Here is a 23,519-nt window from a genome sequence, read left to right on the forward strand (position 1 = left end):
TGATAATACACATGACAAAGGTGGGACCCCCACAGCTAAAACAGTTTTTCTTGAGAGACCTGTTCAAAGGGTGGTTACTCTCTTAGAAGCAGACTAAAGGGTTGTTTGCTAGAAGTTACCTGACAAAGAGTTGATAACAGGACATTCTTTGGTGATAAGTAGAAATGCTTGTTTAAAGACACTATTTCATTAGGAAAATCCCACATGAAGATTAGTGCGATTTGGTGGGAGTGTAGCTGTTGGCATGATGACATTGTTTATATAATTTGGATTATTTCTTTATCTTGTCAAGGTCCATGCCATTACTGTAAATTGTTTAAGCTGTACATTACTTTATGTTTTGTTATTTTATTTTCACGGACCCGGTTCCAGGGACTCGGGGTCTGTCAGCAGTGTGGACTATGATTATTATTATTATTATTGTATTTTATGGGGGTGTTCTGCTCTGCTGCTTTTCCTGTGCTCCATGTTTGTGTTTTGGCAGGAGGTCAGTGTGCTGGAGGGACCCCCATGTCCAGCGCGCCCTCCACATCCAGCGTGGCCTCCATGTCGTCCACGTTTAGCTCGGCCAGCACTTCAGGGATCATGGGCCATTCTACACTGTGGCTCACCTGAGCTGCAGCGCCGCCACCACTGGACGCGTGGCCACTCGCCAGGGGTGCAGCATCGCCGCCACTGGACCCGTGGCGGGCCGCCTGAGCCCCGTCATCATCATCGCCATTGGGCCCGTGGCAGGCTGCCGGACCCGCAACGACGTTGCCACTAGACCCGTGGCAGGCCGCCGGAGCTGCAACGACGTTGCCACTAGACCCGTGGCAGGCCGCCGGAGCCGCCACACTGTTTCCGCCGGATCCGTGGCTGCTCCCCGGAGCTGCAGCGCTGCTGCCATTGCACCCGTGATAGGCCACCTGAACTGTTTTGTGGGGACAGTTTTCACACCGCTGCTGGGTGCTCGGTCAGACTTTTTGGACTGTGGCCCTAGAGAGGGTTTTGTTTTTGTTTATTTAGGGATTGGGTCTGGCAGGTGTTTTGGCAGGTGTGTGTGTGTGTTTGTGGGCGTGGGGGTGACAGGCACACTCAAGGATCTCCACACACACCTGGCGCGATCAAGCCTCATCAGCGGAGCTACAAAGCAGTGTGGCTGAGAGCTCCTCGACGCTGGATCGTTGAGTCACTACCCGTCAGTGTTTCCAGCAAAGTCAGTGCATGCTAAGTCTATCGCTGTTAAGTTGTGGGTTAACGGCTGTCTTTGTAGTTTTCCAGCAGGAGTGCGGGAACGGGAGAGCAGCGAGCACAAGTTTCACGGGAGCGGAGACACTGAGCACGGGCACTGAGAAGGAGTCACGGCACGGGATTTGGAGGCGCACGGGGAATTTATTGTGTACTGTTTACTCCACTGTAAATAAACGCACTGTTTGCATCGCAGAGTCCTGCATCTTGGGTCCTCTTTCCCCATACACCATTTATGCAGTTAACGTTTTGGTGCTCTTATTTTGAAAGTCAAGCTCGCTTACCAGTTGCGCTAGTTTCCTCTTTGGGTAGAAAGAAGGCGAAAACACCTGTAAGCATGCAGAAAAAATGGTCTTTATTGAAAGTCATGTTAAGTGGACTTTAACTACAGACGGTTAAAGGAAACCTCAGAAGAACGGCGGCTTATTCGCTTTTTGCAGCATGCAGCCAACGAGATATTTATTGATTTATCGTGTTTGTTGTACGGTGTTATTTTTGGTGCTGTGTCTTACGTTGAGTTTTATTTTGTTAATGCTGTATAGTTTTTATGGTGGCTTTGGAGAGAAGTCTTCAAATAAATCAGTGACAGAAAACCACTTGCGTCTGCCTGTGCTTCGAGGGAATTATATCTGGACTGCAAGACAATTTCATATGTCAGTTATTAATGGCCAGTCTATATGTTGGAGCCGAATTTTCAGCCCTCCTAAGAATCCATGCGGGCAGAGGTGGGACTTGCGGCCAATCGTTTTATCATGAAAGAAGGAAGGGGGGCAGTTGTTCCGAAGACAGAAAGTGTATTGGGTTTTTTTGTTGTTGTTGTTGTTTTTTCCCCAAAATAACCTCTGACAATAAGGCCTAATTTCTGACATTCAGTACCGAAGTAATTTAAGCTTTCACAAATTATGCCAAATTGCAAAACTCTTAGCTATGTCTCTAAAAAAAACAATCTGTAACTTTGTGAAAAACAGAAACTTTTCTGTTTTTCACTTTCTACTATAGAAATTTCTGTTTCTCTTTTTGACAATTTAAGTCCAAAGAGTCATGCTGACAGAATTCTTTCTTTGTCACAACAGTTTTCTCTTTATCGTGTAGAAAAACAGTTAAATATGTAACTGGAGTGTAAAGAAGTTTTACTGGCCCACAATGTAAAATGAGTTTGACATCCCTGCTTCAGAAGGACTCATCAAGAGTGCATTAATTTGCATAATGATGATCCAAACTCATTAGCCAAGAATATGTTTATTACGCTATACTTTCATTTTTCAAATTAAAAATGTGTTAATGAGTCATATGAGATCAGTAATTAATTATTATGTTTACATACAGCAAATGATTAACACTGAAATATGAAATACCTTTTTCATATAATACAACACAAAGCTGAAAAATCTTTTAATTTATTTCTGAATAAAGCAAGTCACATTTCTCAGGGTTTTATAAGCAAGCTAAGTATTGAAATATATCCACCGAATTTCATACATTTTTACAATACATGATGCCATGAAAGTTCTTTTCACCTAGCAAAAAAATTCTAAACAATCATTGTGAAATGTTTGCAGAAATTTAAACTCACACAAGTTACAACATAGATGAGCCAAGGTGTAGATTTGGCATGGATGGAAGGGACATGTCCCCACCAATATCCAGCAGTTACTGAATTGTACCCACCAATAATTTGATCTCTTCGAGTAAAGAAAAACAAAACCGACAGAAAGAAAAAAATCGATCTGTCAACATCTCATTCACCTAGCAGTGCAGAAAGAGTTAAATTACTTCTCTACTGGAGTCCTACATCATGTGACAAATATGGCCAATTTGATTGGCTGTGCCTTTCAGGGAGCTCTGTTTAGTTTTGGCAGTGGCAAGCCTGCGCTGCCAGGACCTGCAAGGAGGAGAGGAGGATGGCAGCAAAGAGAAATTTTTCAAAGAAACCTGTAAGTCACTTGAAGCCAAGTTAACTCATAATATGTGTCCATCATAATAACGTTACAGGCTATGCTAGGCTTTTTTGATTGAAACTGTCAGAGAAAACGGCAGCCTCGAGCAAGCCAGGATATTTAATTTTTGAGACGAAATATCACAAGGTAGTCATGATTAGAGATGGCACGATACCACTTTTTTATGTCCGATACCGATACCGATATCATAAATTTGAATATCTGCCGATACCGATATGAATCCGATATAGTGTTTTTTAATCAACAAAACTGTTTTTTAAATATCTTGCTGCATTTTGTATAAGTTCATACTCAAGTTTAAAACAACAACTACACTAAAGCTATTCTGTTATACCTGTATGCAAAAAAAAATATTTCATAGTTTTATTATTATTATTAACCTTTATTTAACCAGGAAAAGTCCCATTGAGATTAAAAACCTCTTTTGCAAGGGAGTCCTGGCCAAGAGGCGACAACACGTTAAAATTACAAAGTTACACACATATTATAAATAACAATTACATTTTAAAAACATTTTTCTCTGGCTCTCTCAATCTGGAAAGCATTTAATGAAATAAGATCTGCTATCTTCCAGTCTTTTTGCATCATGTTCCATGTGAAAGGGGCAGCATAAGTAAAAGCCCTCTTTCCCAGTTCAGTTCTGGCAAATGGAACATTGAGCAATAAAAGATCGCTTGAACGCAGGCTGTAAGAAACAGTACTTCTCCGTGTGAGCAGATCGCAAATGTAGGTGGGCATTTGTCCAAGCAGGGCCTTATAAATAAAGATGCACCAGTGAGCAAACCTCCTGGAGGACAACGAAGGCCATCCCACTCGAGCGTACAGATCATAGTTCAGCAATACTGATCAATCTAATAAACTTAAACCTACACCATCCTCCCTATTCTGGTATTTTAAAGAGTACTTAGCATAAATATTAAGCAACCTAACTAATAGGGCTCCAACTCCCAGCAACAACAAAAATAAATAAATAAAAAATAGGGAACCACCCCTCACGCGCCACCTCATGATGCTTAATCGACGTAATCAACCTTAATTTGATGCAGTGTGAAAAAAAATGCACAGAAATCAATTATTTTTCAAGAAATATTAAATAGATTCAACATCTTTCTTCAACAAAATTGCAGACTGCACAGATGGTACCTTCCCAAAGGAAAAAGTACTATAGCTTACTAGGGTATATTAGACTTAATAGTTACTATATACAGTAATTGACTTCTATTCATTTTACATCAAATTAAAACTTTGGGTGTCAGATAATTATTTATTAAAAGCTCGACATTTTAAATGAGAATAAGAAAGAAAAGTATGTCTTTGTGCCCCCTTTTCCCTGTTAATGCCCTATCGGCCCCCCTGGCTAAACTTTGCTAGATCCGCCCCTGCACAGTTACCAGCGTCAGCTACGTAGAAAAAGATCCTCGAGTAGAAAGTAATATTAAATACATTCTAACAACAGCTTATCAAGCTTAAACGTGCTGCTGTTGTTCAGCCGCTGGTTTCCTCTTTCTGGTGCAAAGTGGGCCAAAAGCAAACTAGAGACACGACTGGCGACAGAAAAGCCGATCAGCTGATCGTTAAGCAGTTTCATGATTGAAGTAGCAGCAAGAAGAGGCAGTCGCTCTATATATCGTTTGTTAAGCTTAACGCAGGAATGCTTTACAAACATTCAGAGATGGACTTACACACTTGCTTTACTTCTCTCGGGGATAACTTTGTCGGAGATGAAATGCCGGGTTGCTAGCGAAGCTCCACATGCTATCCAGACCACCGACAGGTCCTGCATGCCACAGCCGCTCTATCACGTGATGCATACTGCTCCGACGTGCTAACGTTCTGAGGTGAGTTACGGCGTGTTGCAAGTTTTGTGAGGTGCTTTCGTGATATTTAATGGATCGGATTACATTTTTTATTTTTCTCCGATATCCGATCCAGTAATTTAGGTCAGTATCGGACCGATACCGATACGTAATATCGGATCGGTCCATCTCTAGTCATGATTTTGCAAATATTCCACCTTGTAGTGCATTCTGCACAAATTGTTTTAAAATGCACTCACCCTACAAACATTACTGATGAGTCAAGATCTGCACAAATTGATAGAAACACTGAAGCAGCTACCCATTTTATTCGTATTGTCATGTATGTCCTATTTGTCAGGTGACAGAAGAACCAACATAAAGCTCAGAGTAATGGGGATACAAGATCACAGATGAAATTGGATGATGACTTGTTGGTTCATTACTTTATTTAAAACACGTGTGACTGCATGTATTTGGAATGTCTCACTGTTACTTATCAAGTGACAGAGGCAGCTCTGCCATGTTGTAGCTCGGACAGAGGTGAAGAGACGAGGTCACAGGTGACTGACTGATGTTTTGGTGCTATAGATTAACTAGTATTTATTATCATCATCCCAGTATCCTCAGCTGAGGCTGAAAGAAGCTTCAGTGCTCTCAGAAGACTAAAAACATGGCTAAGTTCAACAATGACTCAAATGAGATTAAACAATGCTGCTGTATGCCATGTCCACCAGGAGAGACTGGACAGTATATATATAAAACAAATATGCCAGCAGTTTATCTCAGTTAACGAGAGGAGAAGACATGTATTTGGCTCCTTCACATAGTGGACATTGAGTTGTTGTGTGGGACACCAGTCGTCCATGTCTGTTGCTGTAACAGTAGTTCATGTTTAGAATAAAAAATCCCAGCTCACTGAGTTGATAGGGGCAATAGTGTGCCTAAAATGTTGCATTATTTTGCTGAGAGATCTTTTACTTTGTGGTAATCTTAGATGAGTAGTTTTATGGACAAAAACCACCAAGTCATTCAGTGTTCCCATAGTGCTAATGTATCAGAGATGTTGGTGTACTATAACTGAAGTAATGTTGTTAAGTCCTTAAAGTCATATTCTTTTATTGTCATGACTGTATTTTTATTTTTGTATGATACCTGATTTATATGGAATATGGCTGAAGCAAACTAAAGTCTAAAATACTTAGTCATTTATTTAATTGTAACTTAACATTATATAATTCACATATAAAACTCTGAATTGTAATTTTAAATGGTTTAAAAGCATGTAGAATAGCATATGTAGGCAAGTATATTTTTCCTTTTTTATCAAGAAGCAAAGACAAAAGAAAAAAAAAAAAGAAACAGGGCAGGGTTCGGTGGTTGAATCATCCGTCCCCACCAATACCAAAACCAAATCTACACCCTTGAGATGAGCAATAAGATTCCTAAAAAATATACAGCCACTTTGAAAAGATCTACCACAGGATTGGATCAAAATCCCTCTATTCCGATCCAGTAGTTCACTACATTTAGTCTTTTCCAGGAGTCTGAATTATATATATTTATGATGCTTTACCTTGGGGTGAATGTGTGATATCTAAGCAGTAAATTGACAATTATGTTTTTCTGTTCAGACATCTTAATTTGGAGTTTTTTCTCATATTCTGATGAATGTGTATGATCCTGTAAAAGACTATGAAGCACTTCTGAAGGTACTTTGTAAAAAAATAAACGTTCTTTGATATTTGAGGTTTATGTTGTGACCCAATTTTTAGGGTCATGACCACCAGGTAGGAACCTATGTTATAGATAATAGTGAATGAGTGAGTGAGGGAATGATTTCAGACACAGCTGTTTTTTTGTATAATTCTTCAAATGTGGTGGCATGAACATTTACACACACCATGTTTGTTTCTTTTTAGGTAATTCCGCTGGGGATGCACCTGCATTAGCTGCTGTCTTTTGCATTTTCATTTATCATCTGTTTATATTTACTCTTGAAAAATCCAGCCTAGGAGTGCAAGGAAAAAAACATTTAAAAAGGCAGCAATCATGCAATGGAGTTGCAATGACAAAGGAAAATAAATGATATACTATAATAATAATGTAATAAAAAGTTAGTGACTAAAGATAATAAGCTTTGAAACAGTTTCTTTAACTCTTTTAAACATTTTTAAAATTGTGATATTGACTGGAAAAAAAAGTAGACCATCTCACCTTATACAGGCCAACAGTGAGTAAAGCCAGAAAGGCCAAACCTCCCAGGGATCCTCCAATGATCTCTTTGGTAAAATCTGGCTCAGGCCACACGTCTACTTCTGCCTCTATCTGAACAATGAGGTGACAGAATGTGGATGACTTTCCAGCTCTTGTATAACTGAAACAAGAGGAAATATTGTGTACTCACCTTGTATACAGGAGGATTACTGTTGGACCCTGTTGAAAAGTAGATGTACTGGGTTTCATCGTACTCCAGACTGGCTGTGCTGGTCAAGAGGAATTTGGCAGATTGAAGTCCAATCTTTTAAACAACAACAACAAAAAAAGAATGAGTTAAGAGTAAATGTCTGAAAAATTTAATGAAGTTACAAGTACATAGTAACAGTTGTACTTTTTTTTTTTTATTACCACAATTACCCTTTAATTACCTGCTCTATCCATCTTGAACTGAGGTTGGCAGAGATTTTGTACGTCCTACTCTGCAGCCTTGCCATGAATGTGTTGCACTTGAACACTCTGCACATGGCTACAGAGCAGTCCTGTGGGTGATTTAAAAAGAGTACACTTGCTGTGATCCAGTGTATTGTGATATATTCAGTTCAATCCAATTTTATTTATATAGTACCAAATCACAACAACAGTTGCTTCAAGATGCTTTACATTGTTAGATAAAGATCAGTGTAGTGTGCAATGTGTTTTTAACTCTACAATTAGTCTGATTTTCAGCAGCTAAAGTGCAGAGGCATACTTACCACCACTTTATCCTTTTGTATCTTTGGAACAAAATCTGTGGCACCTGGTTCTTCATCATTTCCACTCTGACAGTCTGAAATCTGCAGTATATTTGATTTATGTATGCTTGGTTTTGCCATGATTTTGCATCATGGCAAAACATTTATATATTACCTGTAGGCTGCTCAAATCCACCCAAATGTCTTTTTCACCAAGTTTCACTGGAACCCTGATCACCACGGTAAAGTTAAGTGTTCTGATATAATTTGTAACCTAAATAAGAAAAGAAAAGGAACACCAATCGTTACGTTCATTCTAAATCAAGGAACTTACTCAAGAAGTTATTTCATACTTTGATTGACTGTTGGACTGGTTTCTGAAATGTCATCCCAAATGTGAAATTGTTGTAGCTAAGGGAGCTAAAAAGACATATGTTAAAGATTAAATAAATACTATGCAAGACAACATTTGTTAATTTCTAATTGACTTCTTTTATTTTTAAACAGAACAACACACACCTTTCAAATGTCATGAAAATGCTGTATTTCACATCAATCCATTGCTTTTTGTAAAGTTCACTTGTAGGGGCATGCTCCTGATTTCCACTAAAAGAGAAAAGTGAAAACATTTGTACTGTATCTATGCTTACATGAAATGTACTTGTGCCAAAGGAACAGTACCTGGTGATATCTGCAGTGACAAAAATCTTCCTCTCAAGTTGACTGTTGGTTTTAATCTCATAGGCGACAATGAAAGAAGCCTGAATTTATTGAGAGAGATAAGAGTGCTTTGTCTTTAAAACTCTCACTAAAAGTGAGAAAAGATGTTCTACATTAAAAAAAAACATTAAAAAAAACAAACCTCAGTTTTGCTCTTGAAAATTGGCTTGTCAATAGTGCAGCCTGTCATTCCTTGTGATAAACCATCTTCACTGTCCAAGGAGTTGCACTCAATTCTTCCCTTTGTTAGAAAAGAAAATGACTGCTGGAGGCATTGGAAGAACAGCAGATCAGTGATGAACTGATACAGACTTGATTCTGATGCTTTACCTGCTGAATGGTGAACTTCCTGTAGGAGAGTCCAGCTGGGTACGTGAGAATAACACGACTGTTGTAGGAGTTTTCTCCTCTGTTCTCCACTGTGACTGTGACATTCAGAAGCTCATCAATGCCCACTTTAACCACTGAGGATCTGGTGGTTTGAATGAGGATCAGAAGAAAGGGGGGAAAAATAAGACTGCTGCAACACAAAAGTTATTGAAGCGCCATCATATTCAGCTTTGAGCCCAATGCTAACATGCTATTTTAAGATTTGTTTTCAGACTATTTGTCTTTATTCAGTAGCTTAACAATGAAGAGTAGACAGAAAAGAGGAAGACATGCATCAAAGGGCCACGGGTGCGATGTGGGAATATATTTTTACCTTTCTAATTTATTGAGTTATGCTCAAATTTGCTGACGTAAAGAACCATTGAGGCTGTCATCAGTTTTTCTCGTTTTATTAACGGTACGTTATGGAAATTGGGGTGGGGGAGTTAAAGCTTTAACAAAGCACTTAAAATTTGTATTGAGGGGACATAAATTGGTGCAAAAGGGGATATTAAGGAGACATTCTTGTGATCTGTTTATGTAGGAAGATTCTCAGCAGATCAACTCACCTGGTGAAATTGAAATCCACTTTCAGGTTATCAACACATTTGTTGTCAGTCCTGCAGTTAATCTCAAACCTCAACTGTGAAAGATGACATGATGTAAAGAGCATATACTAAATATAATATTTACCGACAAAATAAAACATTGTTTAGGTGAATCAAATGTCATTTCTTTCATATTTATATTTTGAGGAAATCCTCCTCATTCAGGATAGAGAATGTCTTGAGGAGGAGGATGGAACTTCCCACAGTAGTACATGGCTCTTTCTTGCTAGGTGTGGAGCTAACCCAGACCTTTTTGCTTAGCTCCTAGCTTGCCCCATTCGTGAGGAAACTGGACTAGCAGCAACGCCCAGGCATGAGAGGGTCAAATTCTTTCTGTCTATGGTGCCAGTAATGTGGCCTATAGTGACTATGAAGTCAAAAAGCCACTCTCTGATCTGATACAAAGTACACATTCTTTCATTTTCTTTCTCACTTTTTGAGTCAAGTGGAGACATTTACCACATCCTTTAGCAAGCACCAGCAAAGAGGTGTCTGGTGTTTGTTTTTTAAAGTTCACTTACTGGATAAATTGTTGTTGTTTGAGCTTGCTGGGAAAGACTTGGTCTGAGATTTGTGTTGGAGGGCAACCCATAAAACAAAAATTCAAGATAATTGGAAAGTTCATTAAGAGCATCTTCTGGACAGGCCTGCAAGAAGGGAGCAGTGTTAAGTTTAAATTCAGATTTGGTCGAGTCTTAAAAATAAAATTCATTAAACAAAATATTTTGTTGTTAGGCTTTACCTCAATAAGAAATTTTATAGTTGAACACTTTTTTCTTCTTAAGTCAATAATAACTGATCCGGACTCCTCTTGTTGTTTCCCGCTGCTGTAAGCTCGGTTTTTTGGAGGCTTGCGAGTGGCATCCAGTGTTAAAGTATAATTAATCTTCACTTGAGCTGGAATAAATGAGTGTTTGATTTCAATGCTGCAAATGTACATAAATAAATAAAAAGTTAAATCGCTGGACAGTGGCTTTGTAGTTCAGAGAAAACAAGGAGAATGATGAACCTGTGTTGACTGTAGATATTGTACTCATAGTAAAGCAGATTTCAGCTGTGTTCTCCAATGGTTTTGAGCAGTCTACATTCTGAGTAGGAATTCGGTTTGGGCTGAATGACACGTCAGCTTCAATCAGTACTATGGGTCTTGATCTGGAGAGTAGGAAAACAAATGAGAACAAGATTTGGCTCTTTAAATAGTACCAAACTAAAAGCTGCCCTTCAATTTTGGTGTTTTACCGTGAATTAGCATCAGTCAAATATTTGCTTTACCAACATTTCAAAGTTTTAGAACATTACCGCTTTTTTAAGATTATCACTCTTATGTTCCAGTGGTGCAACTTCATCATGGTAATAGCCTCACTAAATAAAAACGATTTGAACATTACGGTCTTCTGAACTAACCACCCTTTTAATGACATCTTCTGCTGTTAGGTAATGTATGCATTTGTTCATGTTTGTTAGGAAAAGGCTACTGTTATGCATTTCATATTTCATTTTGATATTTGAATGAAACCCACAGGAGCTGTGCTTAATCTGTGCTTCTTATCTTGTGGTAAGTCAATTCCAAAAATGCCAATGGTCTGTGAGGATTTTAAAACAAACCTTCATATAATATGATAGCTGTATGTGATTAAAATTCAATAATCCCTTATCATGAAAAACCTGATCATTTTTGACCAACTTAATATGCACTCTTCTTAGAATATTGAGCATACAAACTGACCTGAACTTTATACAATTAGTGTATTTATTAAGTTGGACCATCAACAAAGATTGTAGAATTACGACAGACAACAATAGTGCATGACTGGAGTATCTTGGACTTACCTCAGTAAGACAACTGTGCCCTTTGAACCCACCGCTAAATCAGGAAGTCCATCACCACTCTGGTCAAAAGACGACTGACTGATGGACAGGCCAAAGAACTTCAGTCCTGACTGGACCTCAGAGCCAGTTATTCTCTGCATACATGGACATATTTTAATTAAGCTGCAGATTGTTTAGATATTGGATTTACATGGTAGATGATTTCAGTCATCTTGTGAGTTCTTTGATGTTGTGTACCTGTGAGTAAGTAGAACTGATTCTTCCTCCTCCTTCACTGTGGAATATGTAGATGCTGCCTTCACCACTATTCTCCAAAGGTGCTCCAACTGCCAAATCCCTGAATCCATCTGAGTTTAGATCAGGCAGCACAGCAAGAGAAGAGCCGAACCTTCCTTTGACAGCTGCATGTCCTCTTAGTACTAATGGATCATCAAAATTACACTCCACAAACTAAATGGAGGAAAGTGAGAGTGTTTTTTATCATCATTAAAAAGTATACAAATAAACTGATTAATTCCATGGCAGTAGTTAAAATGCAATTTACCAAACCAGTTAATCTGCAAACATAAACTCTTCCCTCTCTATCAGGCTCCGTGTACATTGGGGCTGATATGAAGATTAGATCAGTGATGTCATCATTATTTATGTCCATGGTACACACCTCTGCACCGAAATATTCACCAGTCTGATACTGTGTAAGGAAGATATTATTAATGAAATGATTCATGTTTTCTTTAATCAAAAGCTTTTGTTTTAGGAAATAATTTATGTACAGTTTACAATGTAATTCAGATCTGTATTGCTGTAAGTACATACCTGTGATGAAAAGGGCTCAATCTTTTGGTTTTCAAAGCTTTGTCTGTTAACAGCGACCACCACTCCTCTGTGTTTATATCTTGGAGCACCAATAATAGTAAGTGTGCCATTTTTGGTTATAACAATTGCCATGGAGTAACCTAGAATTTAGGTAATCAAAAGGGAAAGACTCCTTATTGCGACTTTTTCCATTTTGCAAACTGATACATGTGTTTTGGTCAATTAATTGCAGTAGAGCTATACACACAAAGACAGATATATGAATTCAATTGTTAAAAACTACCAAGATAACTGTCAGGCTCCAAAGACACATCCTCATATGTTTTCACTTTCTGGCCCTCTGTTGTGTATTGCACGTAGCCTCCCTTCCATTGGTTTGCACCAACAATAGACATTTGAATTCCCTACAGTGCAGACAGAAAATACATTTAAAATACAATTTACTTTGCATTTAAAATCTGGATGGTGTTCAGTTGCATAACTGTCTGTTTGCCTTAACGTCACACAATTTGGCACACAGGAATCTCTCTTTCTATGACTATACTGTCTGGTGAGTTTCAGGTGGTTTTAATTACCTCAGGCACATAAACTGCACTGAATCCCTCTTGAGACATTTCCATTTTCAGTGACTCTCCACTGCTTTGAGATCCTGTAACATAAAAAACAAGATGATAAAACACATAAAACAAATTTCACTTTGCAAATTTTGTAAATACAAATTCATTATGCTTCAAGTAATAGTTTCAAAAGATTTATTTTTTTTGCTATTTATTATAAACACAAAAATAAACTAGAAGGTAAAAAAGAGACACAATACAACATTTACAAGTTAATTCTTTCAATCCTTTCATTAGGTTTGAAGTGGCAATTAGTGTTCAGTTTCAATAATGTATAGTGATGAGATATTTTGCCATGACACAATAAAGTAATATAGTAAATAAAAAGGTTAATACAATGTATTTACAATGTATGTTATTTTAGTCAATCAGTAGGATAACAAACCAATAAAGGAAACAAAAATCTAGCATTAAATTCATGTTTGTACCTTCGATGGAGAAAATTTTCTCCTGCAGATTCTGTCTTATTAATTCAAGTGCGTTGAAGTTCTTCACTTGAAACACGTGTTTGTCTGAAGGAGACGATGCAATGGTGTGCAGTTCTCGTTTTGCTTCAGTTTTAGTAAATGCATTCCCCACCTAGGTTTGTTGGGAAATTATGTTTACATTGTCATGCTATGCAAAATGATTTGGTCCCTTTAACAAAATACAATCATAAACTTAACGTTTTCACCCCATTATAATATATCATTTACAGACAGGAATGATGCATTATTTGTTAGAAATATGTTTGGGTTCTGATTACAGATGGACTGATCCGATATTAAGTATCGGTATTGGTCCGATACTGACGTAAATTACTGGATCGGATATCGGAGGGAAATAAAAAAAGTAATCCGATCCATTAAATATCAAAAAAGCACCTCAAAAAACTTGCGACATGGCGTAACTCGGCTCATAACCGTAGCACCTCGGAGCAGTATGCGTCATGTGATAGAGCGGCTGTGTGTATTTGTAGCCTTGCTAGCAATCCGGCATTTCATCTCTGAGGAAGTGATCCCAGAGAGAAGTAAAGCAAGTGTGTAAGTTCATCTCTGAATGTTTATAAAGAATTCCCACGTTAAGCTTAACAACCGATATATGGAGCGACTGCCTCTTCTCTCTCCTGCTGCTATGTGAAACTGATTAATGATCAGCTGATCGGCTTTTCTGTTGCGAGTCAGTCTCTCTTGTTTGTTTATCGCCCACTTCGCGCCAGAAAGAGGAAACCAGCGGCTGAACAACAGCAGCACGTTTAACCTTGATAAGCTGTTGTTAGAATTTATTTAATATTACTTTCTACACCAGGATCCTTTTCTACGTAGCTGACGGCTGGTAACTGTGCAGGGGCGGATCTAGCAAAGTTTAGCCAGGGGGGCCGATAGGGCATGAACAGGGAAAAGGGGGGCACAAAGACATACTTTCCTTTCTTATTCTCATTTAAAATGTCTAGCTTTTAATAAATAATTATCCGAATCTTACACCCAAAGTTTTAATCTGATGTAAAATGTATAGAAGTCCATTACTGTATATAGTAACTATTAAATCTAATATACCCTAGTAAGCTATAGTACTTTTTCCTTTGGGAAGGTACCATCTGTGCAGTCTGCAATTCTGTTGAAGAAAGATGTTGAATCTCTTTAATTACTCTTGAAAAATAATAGATTTCTGTGCATTTTTTTTCACACTGCATCAAATTAAAGTTGATTACGTCGATTAAGCATCACGAGGTGGAGGGTGATTCCCTATTTTATTTTATTTTTTTGCTGGGAGTTTTAGAACCCTATTAGTTAGGTTGCTTACTCTTTAAAATACCAGAATAGGGAGGATGGAGTAGGTTTAGGTTTATTAGATTGATCAGTATTGCTGAACTATGAAATATTCTGGGTGCAGTGCATTTTTTATAACAGAATAGCTTTAGTGTTTTGTTTTGTTTTTATAATAATAATGGATTGGATTTATATAGCGCTTTTCAAGGCACCCAAAGCGCTTTACAATGCCACTATTCATTCACTCTCACATTCACACACTGGTGGAGGCAGCTACAGTTGTAGCCACAGCTACCCTGGGGCAGACTGACAGAAGCGAGGCTGCCATACCGCGCCATCGGCCCCTCTGGCCAACACCAGTAGGCAAGTAGGGTAAAGTGTCTTGCCCAAGGACACAACGACCAGGACAGAGAGGCCAGGGATCGAACCAGCGACCTTCCGGTTACAGATGCAATTCCCAACCCCCTGAGCCACAGTTTTTAATTTGAGTCTGAACTTATACAAAAAGCAGCAAGATATTAATAAAAGCAGTTTTATTGATTAAAAAACACACTATATCGGATTCATATCGGTATCGGCAGATATCCAAATTTATATCGGTATCAGACATAAAAATGTGGTATCGTGCCATCTCTAGTTCTGATACTACGCATGATTACATGCTCACTATAATTAAATACAGCTGTGCTGAGGTACATAATGCATTGGACACCCCCTGCTTACGCAATAATTTCATCTGGTAACAAAAACAGTGCATTAGAACCTTCATGGCATTGGTTCCGATGGTCAAACAACTTTACACATTCTGCAAGCTTAAATAATCAAAGTACTTACCCCAATAGCAAATCGAACAATGTTTTTACTCTCTGCTAGCTGTGCTGCACTGTGCAGATGATTTCGATCATGGGATTGCCCATCGGTAATTACTATCAAGACCTTCTTCACATTTGGTCTGGAACCTCTTTGTGGTATGAAAACCTTTTCCCTGTTAAATGAAAAACAAAAATCTAATGTCAAAACATCTTGAGAATTATTGAGTATTATTTCAGCATGCATCATTCTTTTTCATATTACCTTTCGATGTAGACGGATTTTTGTACTTAGCAAATTTATTTATTGGAGTTTTTTTTTTTGTTTTGTTTTTTTCAAAATTAGCTTTGCAAGTATTTGAATTGAGGTTTTCTTTGGGCCATCTCACAATTAGTAGAATACCCCCAAACACAAGTCTTTCATTGTCTCTTTCAAAAAGCTTGAACACATGGACCACAGTGCTCAGTGTGGTTAGATTTACAGAGTTAGGGAATAAATAATAATATCTTTGCATCCCTTACACAACATGTTTGATGGCCTTCGCTGTGTAAGTAGTTCCTCCTAGTTTGCTAATTTCTTTGATGGTAGTATCCAGTGATGTAGATGATGAAAATTTTGTGCAGTAAAAATGAACCTGTGGTGAAGTAGAGAACTGGGAAACAGAAAACTAAAAAGGAAGGGGAAAAAATATTTAAAACACGTAAAACAGCCAAGTTTTGTGAAGTTAAATGGAAATAATAATGAAACTATTTTATGTGTGTGCTAGTATTTAAAGGATTACAGCACCTCACCTGTGTATCAATTGAAAGCAATGACTGGATTAGATCTTTCACAAACTTCTTCATTGTTTGAAAATCTCTAGAAGACACACTGATTGAACCATCCAACAGAAAGGCAATGTCTGCTTGGGGCGGGCACGCTTTCAAGATATAGATTCAAAATGAAATAAATTTTTAATGGGTTAATAGATGTTTTTAATGGTTTCAACATACTTTCAGTTATACGAAATATAAAGTCATAATACAGTTTCAGTTGTGCTGAGATTTAGAGATTACACTATAAAATCCAATTAGTTACCAGAACTTAAAACATTATGCAAACTTGTTGCCTCAAAAAACTAAGTAAAACTTACTTAAATAAGCTTTACTTACAGAATAGAATAGAAAAAAATAGCTTTTTATTGTCATTGTACATGTATAATCCCAACTCTGCAGTTGTAAGTGAAAAAAAAATAGTAAAGACATCAGAAATAAATAGCCAACAGAAGAGCTATATAAACTAGAGGAATATGTACAAAATAATAGAAAGGCACAAACATAAAAGATTTTGACACTATGATGAAGTATAAAATGCAAGTGTTTTTTTTTTTTTTTTAGGCAGGATTTTAATGATTTGAGGTATATTTTTCCAAGCTCCATGTACTGTTACCTTGAATAAAATCAGGTCTGGGTGTTCCAAATGTACTAGAGTGATCCATCTCAAAGCACACACCGTTGTACATGGTGATACTATTGCAGTCATTTGGAATGGTTGGCCCACACACCTGAGAGGAGAAAAAGTCAAGTTGTGATTAATACACTGAGTTGATTATTTCCATTTCTTTTAAGCAATAGTTTGCTCCATATAAAATCAACCAAATCTTAAAAAAAAATTACATTCAGCTTTTCACACAGCTTAAATGGTAAAAACCTGAATTACAAAAAAAAGACCTTTAGGCCCAGTTTTATTAATTTTTATTCTTTTCAGCGTATAAAGGTAAAATTTTGCATGTCTTTATTAAATATTCTGAAGTTATTGTAACTCAACCCCTCCCCACCAAAAAAATAATAAGGGCATGCCACAAACTCATGATTTATTTTCTAACTATAAGAAAACATCTGAGACGCAGAGGACAGAAGAATTTCATCCTTTGTGATTTTTAACAAAGCACTGGTAATGTCTGTAGTTCAACAACTCACCACAGTGTTTTGTGCCGTGGGATCACTTTTCATTGTTAAACCAAGCGACATGTTGACTGCAAAACCTGGTGCTGTAATAAAAGTATTCTACATTTGTTATAACACTCATAAAAAACTTTTGACAACTCCAAAGTACCACAATTAAAGAACTTTTTCCTTTTTGACATGACAGCTATAACAACTGAAAAATTAAAAAGAATAATCTTAATAATTTGCTTTTCTTTGCTTGGTGTACTTCATCAGTAATATAATTTTTACTACATTACTGTTACATACTAAAATATTTGTTTTGGAAATCTACTCAAACTATGATTTGATTTAACCAATTTAATTCTGGGCTTGGATGTGGAAAGTCAAAGTTTCAGGACATCCTGTCAAGACAAACAGTTACCTACCTTCAAATTCAATATTTTGGCACTTTGGGGAGGAGGTGGTGCACGTATATATTTTCCCTCTTCCATTTTGTGAATACTGTTCAAGTGGAGCACTGATGAGCAAACTAAGGAAATAAATAACAGAATAATGAGAATGATGTAAGTCTAGAGAGCAATAAGCTCAGAAATATTGTATGCTTGTTTAATTATTTCTGTTGGCCATAACAGAGATCTTTGTTCTAAAAATACAAAATACATAGCAGTTGCAAATCCACATTAAACATAATAATCCTTGTTCTGTCTTACTCTGATTGTCTTTGCACCACTTGGTAGCCAAAACCAGCAGCAGCACTCCTCAGGGTCTTCCAAGCCACAGGATCAATGTTGAAACAAAGTGCAGCATTTAATACTGAGAATTAAAGAAGAAAGAACATCATAGTCTCATGTAATGGACGATTATGTAGTTATAGTTATCTATATTTAAGGTATACAAGAAAATGTATACACTGTGTCACTTTTTTTTTACTTCAATGGGTTTTGTTTATTTCATTTTGTATTCCAACTAAAGAGCAACAAAGTCAGAAATTCTGATTTAAGTTCTGAACATAGTGAATTGGAGCAATATTCACTTAAAAACAACCATACATACATTTGCTTTTCTAAAGAACTGAAGAAGAAAAAAACAGCTAGATGTGGAATTCCATTTGCTTATAGATTTTATTTAGTGGAAACACAGGTTGCAGATTTAATTAAATGTCATTTGTATCTTCACTATTTGGAGATGTTAATTATTAGAGAATAAAAGACTAAATCAGAATGCACAAACCTGTCTTACCTGACAATAAAGTTGTAACACTTATTGTCCACTCCATTGTGTTACTCCCATGAAAAATAAATGACAGATGAGTGAAGTACTACTTCTGCTGAAAGCATCAGAGGAGATGAAACCAAAAATGCAGATATTATAGGGCGACTGATCAAAGCTAGGAGAGTCATTAGGAGGAAGTCTTATGTAGGAGGAGTTACAATGTTGACAGCACTGTGTTTGATAAGACACAGTGCTGCTACTGTTAAGTGGTGTTACTTAATTTTGATCAAGTTCTTTAAGCATTACATTTTTCAGTAAACAACAATAATCCTTAAACAAGCCATTCTGTTTATTATATTAGTTTCTGGGCTTCCTGTTCCCTTCAACTGGAGTTGTGGAGAACTGGTTAATAGGCTGTCTTTCTTTAGGAGTGGTGAGGAAATCAGTGGAGAGATGCTGGTAGGTTTGTCTGGTCGTGGTGGGTTACCCCAGCTTTTAAGCTTAGGTTTGTCTTACAGGTAGTATCTGTTACAGGACTCATAAGAGTTAATGGAGGAACACTGTTCAGAAAGCACAAAGTTTTAGTAGCAAGAAGCAAGCCCTAGTTACCAACAGAGTGGCAACGTAGAGAACAATGGCACTAGTCATCCAGTCAGCTCATGGAATTTGATCCTCAAATACCATGAACATGACAGGAGACAAAGTAGACGGAGAAAAAAGCAGGAACAAAACCCAAGCCTGTCCAACCATAACATAAATAACCAAATGAAACCTTCTATCTATTCGTTATCGTGAATATAGTTTCAGTTGTATGTATACAAAGCCTGACCTCCTCTACACTCTCACTCAGTCATAAAATCTAATAATTTCCCTTTCAAAAAACCCCAAAGATGCATGTAGCATGAGTTGGTTGAATATCCCTGGATTCAATATGTGGGTACTTCATGTCTATGGGTGAAAAAAGTAAATGAAAGTAAATGTTCTATGCAGGTATCGAATGTGCACATTAAGTCAAAATTAAAGCCATTTACTTTAAATGTGTCGGCATAGCTCACTCATTGTATGTTCCAGTTTAGGATTAAGAAACAGTATTCAGTAATACTTTGAGCATCTAAAAATAATGTCAGAACCCTGCTAGATGACTAACAGTTGACTCTGCTACTTTTGACACCTTTTCATATCTGTATATGCTTACTAGTTCAGATTATGATCTTTCTCAGGAAGTCACCCTCTTTGTCTGCAAGTCCACCACCGGTAAAGTGCACTTTTGTCAACATAACCTAACGCCCAATGATCCGAACACATCTGAGGCGCAAAGTTTCACTTTTTTTCAAGTCTCTCTGTGATTTCTTATGAACTGAGTGTGATAAATTGAAACAGATGCAGATTAGAGCAAGCCTGACTGTGCGAATGTATGACCTTTGCTAAGCTTGGAGTTTTACCCAATTTGAAAACACAGACTTGCAAAATGGTCTTGGTTGACCATGGACCATGGTTTTGACGCTCACTAGTGTATATTACCCTTGTTTCTGGCTTTAGACAGTTACATTTACTTTATTTTATTTCCTTTTTATATTTTAAGTAATATTTTGTATTCATTTGTGACACTGAATATGTTTAAATGTTTAAAATCACACTCACCTCTTCAGATTTCATGCAATTCTTATGTCTCATTTTCTAAAACTGTGTATATAGTACCTAATATATGCATTTTATGACTGACTTTACTCTGCTTCTAGAAGTGGGAGCTGGCTCAGGGTTACAGTTCCCTACGCTGAACACAACCTCACTTGGAGCAGGTTGTGTTCAGATTTGCGATTTAAAATCTTCACATTTTCACTGATTTCAAATTCAAATTTTATTTGTCACACACACACAACCATACACAGTATGACATGGGGGTGAAATGCTTGTTGCTGTACAATGCCCGACCATTAAATGACAGAAGAAAAGTTTTACAATATTTACAATTTACAGTTTACTACAAAATTTACAAATTAACTTAGGAATTTACAGTAAAGAATGTGCAAATAGCAGAAGAGATTATAAAGATAAGGATTATAAATTATAGGAATTATGGGATTATAGGAAATGTATGGTGGTGCGTGTGGTGACGTGTGTGAGAGTCCAGTCTTATAGTGACGTGTTTGGGAGAGTCCAGTCCTACACCTGGTTCAGGCCCCGAATAGCCTGGGGGAAGAAGCTCCTCCTCATTCTCTCTGTTTTGGCCTTAAGGGAGCGGAAGCGCTTCCCAGACCTCAACAGTGAGAAGAGTCCATTGTTGGGATGGGAGAGGTCCATCATAATCTTCCTAGCTTTGGACTTGCACCGCTTGGTGTAGATGGACAGCAGGTCAGGGAGCTCTGATTGAATGATGCGTTCTGCCGAGTGCACCACCCTTTGCAAATCTCGTCTGTCCTGCTTGGTGCTGTTCCCAAACCAGGTGCAGATGTTTGCCGTCACGACGCTCTCGATGGTGCAGGAGTAGAAGTTCTTGAGCACCTTCAGTGGCAGATGGAAGTCTCTAAGTCTTCTGAGGAAGAAGAGACGCTGACGGGCTTTCTTAACCAGGGTGTTGATGTGACAGAACCATGACAGGTCCTGAGTGATGTGGACACCCAGGTATCGGAAACTGTCCACTCTCTCCACTGGCGTGCCACTGATGATGAGGGGTTTGTAATTCCTCGCCTGCTTTGTAGTGAAGTCCACGATCAGCTCCTTAGTCTTGCTGATGTTTAGGAGGAGGTTATTCTCCTGGCACCAGGTCTCCAGGTTCCTAATCTCCTCCAGGTAGGCCGTCTCGATGTTGTCGGAGATCAGGCCCACAACAGCAGTGTCGTCAGCAAACTTGACAATGGAGGTGGTGTCGGATGTGGCTACACAGTCATAAGTATACAGTGAGTACAGCAGGGGGCTTAAAACACAGCCCTGAGGCACTCCAGTGCTGAGTGAGATGGAGGGGGAGACTTGTTTTCCCACCCTCACTGATTGGGGTCTGTCTGTGAGGAAGTTGAGGATCCACTGACACAGTGATGAGCTGAGTCCTAGATCCGTCAACTTGGTGAAAAGCTTAGAGGTAATTATTGTGTTGAATGCTGAACTGTAGTCCACGAACAGCATCCTAACATAATTCCCTCTGCCAGTGTCCAGGTGACTCAGGGATGTGTGGAGCAGGTGAGATATGGCATCGTCTGTGGAACGATTAGTCCGGTAAGCAAACTGAAGTGAGTCGATGGTGGGAGGAAGTGAAGAAGTGATGTGATCTCTCATCAGTCTTTCAAAACACTTCATCACAATTGAAGTCAGTGCTACTGGACGGTAGTCATTGTGGCAAGCGGGCTGTTGTTTCTTTGGAACAGGGACAATAATGGACTGTTTGAAGCACGTGGGAACCACAGCTTGGGCCAGAGGTTGAAGATCTCTGTGAACACCGGTGCTAGTTGATCAGTGCAGGCTCTAAGGACCCGGCCAGGGATTGCATCTGGTCCTGCTGCCTTCCTGGTGTTTACCCTCCTGAAGGTGTTCCTCACGGCATGCTCTGTGATGACGAATGCATTTTCTTCACTGGTGCACTCCGAGCGTGCGCAGCCGTTTGTTGTTTTAATTGCTGCGGCGTCGAAGCAAGCATAAAACGTGTTCAGCTCATCAGCCAGTGAAGCATCTGCATTCATCATTGAAGAAGCTGGTCGTTTATAGTCCGTTATAGTCCGCAGTCCTTTCCACAGGCTCCTAGAGTCGCACTGTCGTAGCTGTGACTCTAGTTTTTCCCTGTAGCTCCGCTTTGCCTTTCGGACCGCGCTGCGCACGTTGTAGGACGCAGCCTTGTATAGGTCCATATTACCAGAGACAAGCCCTTCATTGTAGGCAGCGGTGCGTGATCTCAGAGCGTCGCGGATGTTTTTATCCACCCACGGCTTCTGGTTGGGAAACGTTCGGATGATAGTTCTTTCTGCTGTGTCGTCCGCTAGTTTCCCGATAAATCCCACAACCGCTTCCGTAAACATGTTGATGTCATCAGAGCTGCGCCGAAACATGTCCCAGTCTGCGTCATCCAGTGCGTCATCCAGTGCGTCCTGCAGCGCGGCCACCGATTTGTCCGTCCAGCGAGCGACCTCCCTCCTGATTGGTGGTTGCTGCTTTAGCCTTTGTTTGTAAGCAGGCATGAGGGAGATGGCGGAATGGTCCGATTTTCCAAATGCCGGCAGGGGCTGAGCCTTGTAACAGTTCTTGAACGGGGTGTAGCAGTGGTCTAATGTCCTCGTGCCCCGGGTGGGGCAGTTGATGTGCTGGTGAAGGTTGTGAAATGTCCGTTTGAGATTCACTCTGTTAAAATCTCCCTGATTTGTTTAATTACAGCATGTTTTAAGTATAATACAGATTATGTATTGTAAATTGGCTTACAATTTTTGCATTTTTGCATAAGTAAACCACAATTTATGTATAAGTTTTTAGTATCTTATTGGTACGGCCTATAAGGTACCAATAAGCTAGACTGGAGCCACAACACCGATGCTCTTTACAGGAAGGGTCAGAGCAGACTCTACCTGCTGAGGTGGCTGAGGTCATTTGGAGTCCAGGGAGCGCTTTTAAAGACCTTCTATGACTCTGTGGTGGGATCTATCATTTTTTACAGTGTTGTATGTTGGAGCAGCAGTTTATCGGCAGCTGAGAGGAAGAGGTTGGATAAACTCACTAGGAAGGCCAGCTCTATTCTGGGATGCACCCTGGACCCAGTGCAGGTGGTGGGAGACAAAAGGACTCTGGCCAAAATAACATCTCTGATGGACAGAGTCTCCCACCCCATGCATGGAAATGTTGCTGAACTGCAGAGCTCCTTCAGTGACAGACTGCTGCATCCTCGATGCATGAAAGAGCGTTTCTGCAGGTCCTTCATCCCTGCAGCTGTCAGACTATACAATCAGAACT

The 23,519-nt window shown here is 38.8% G+C and overlaps 1 protein-coding gene across 1 annotated transcript; it reads right to left on the reverse strand.

Annotated features, from left to right (window-relative positions):
- Positions 1–1,482: 1,482 nt before the first annotated feature.
- Positions 1,483–18,710, reverse strand: LOC146568401 (integrin alpha-M-like). The gene is made up of 31 exons (XM_085284449.1): positions 18,621–18,710; positions 18,092–18,194; positions 17,807–17,910; positions 17,412–17,482; positions 16,882–16,996; positions 16,245–16,372; positions 15,975–16,120; positions 15,478–15,628; positions 13,324–13,474; positions 12,854–12,927; positions 12,562–12,682; positions 12,279–12,418; positions 12,007–12,153; positions 11,700–11,912; positions 11,463–11,596; positions 10,642–10,784; positions 10,375–10,529; positions 10,154–10,279; positions 9,594–9,667; positions 8,986–9,127; positions 8,798–8,896; positions 8,617–8,696; positions 8,455–8,541; positions 8,289–8,355; positions 8,111–8,209; positions 7,957–8,037; positions 7,633–7,743; positions 7,392–7,505; positions 7,202–7,312; positions 6,928–6,995; positions 1,483–1,559 (listed from the first exon to the last, which is right to left on the reverse strand). The coding sequence occupies exons 1-30, from the start codon at positions 18,655–18,657 to the stop codon at positions 6,933–6,935; spliced, it is 3,387 nt and encodes a 1,128-aa protein (XP_085140575.1). The 5' UTR covers positions 18,658–18,710; the 3' UTR covers positions 1,483–1,559; positions 6,928–6,932.
- Positions 18,711–23,519: the final 4,809 nt, after the last annotated feature.

This window comes from Mchenga conophoros, linkage group LG8 (assembly GCF_057382185.1).
Source record: "Mchenga conophoros isolate Kocher_MC1m ecotype Shallow Benthic linkage group LG8, M_conophoros_male_GT1.1, whole genome shotgun sequence".
NCBI classification, from domain to species: Eukaryota; Metazoa; Chordata; class Actinopteri; order Cichliformes; family Cichlidae; genus Mchenga; species Mchenga conophoros.

What these genes read in the sequence shown, in the direction of transcription:
- LOC146568401 (XM_085284449.1), bottom strand. Translation starts at nt 18,657, where the DNA reads ATGGAGTGGACAATAAGTGTTACAACTTTATTGTCAG. An exon ending in TTGAGCCCTTTTCATCACAG is followed by an intron (nt 12,154 to 12,278) that starts GTATGTACTTAC and finishes TTCCTTACACAG; the next exon opens with TATCAGACTGGTGAATATTT. An exon ending in TTTTCAAGAGCAAAACTGAG is followed by an intron (nt 8,697 to 8,797) that starts GTTTGTTTTTTT and finishes CAATAAATTCAG; the next exon opens with GCTTCTTTCATTGTCGCCTA.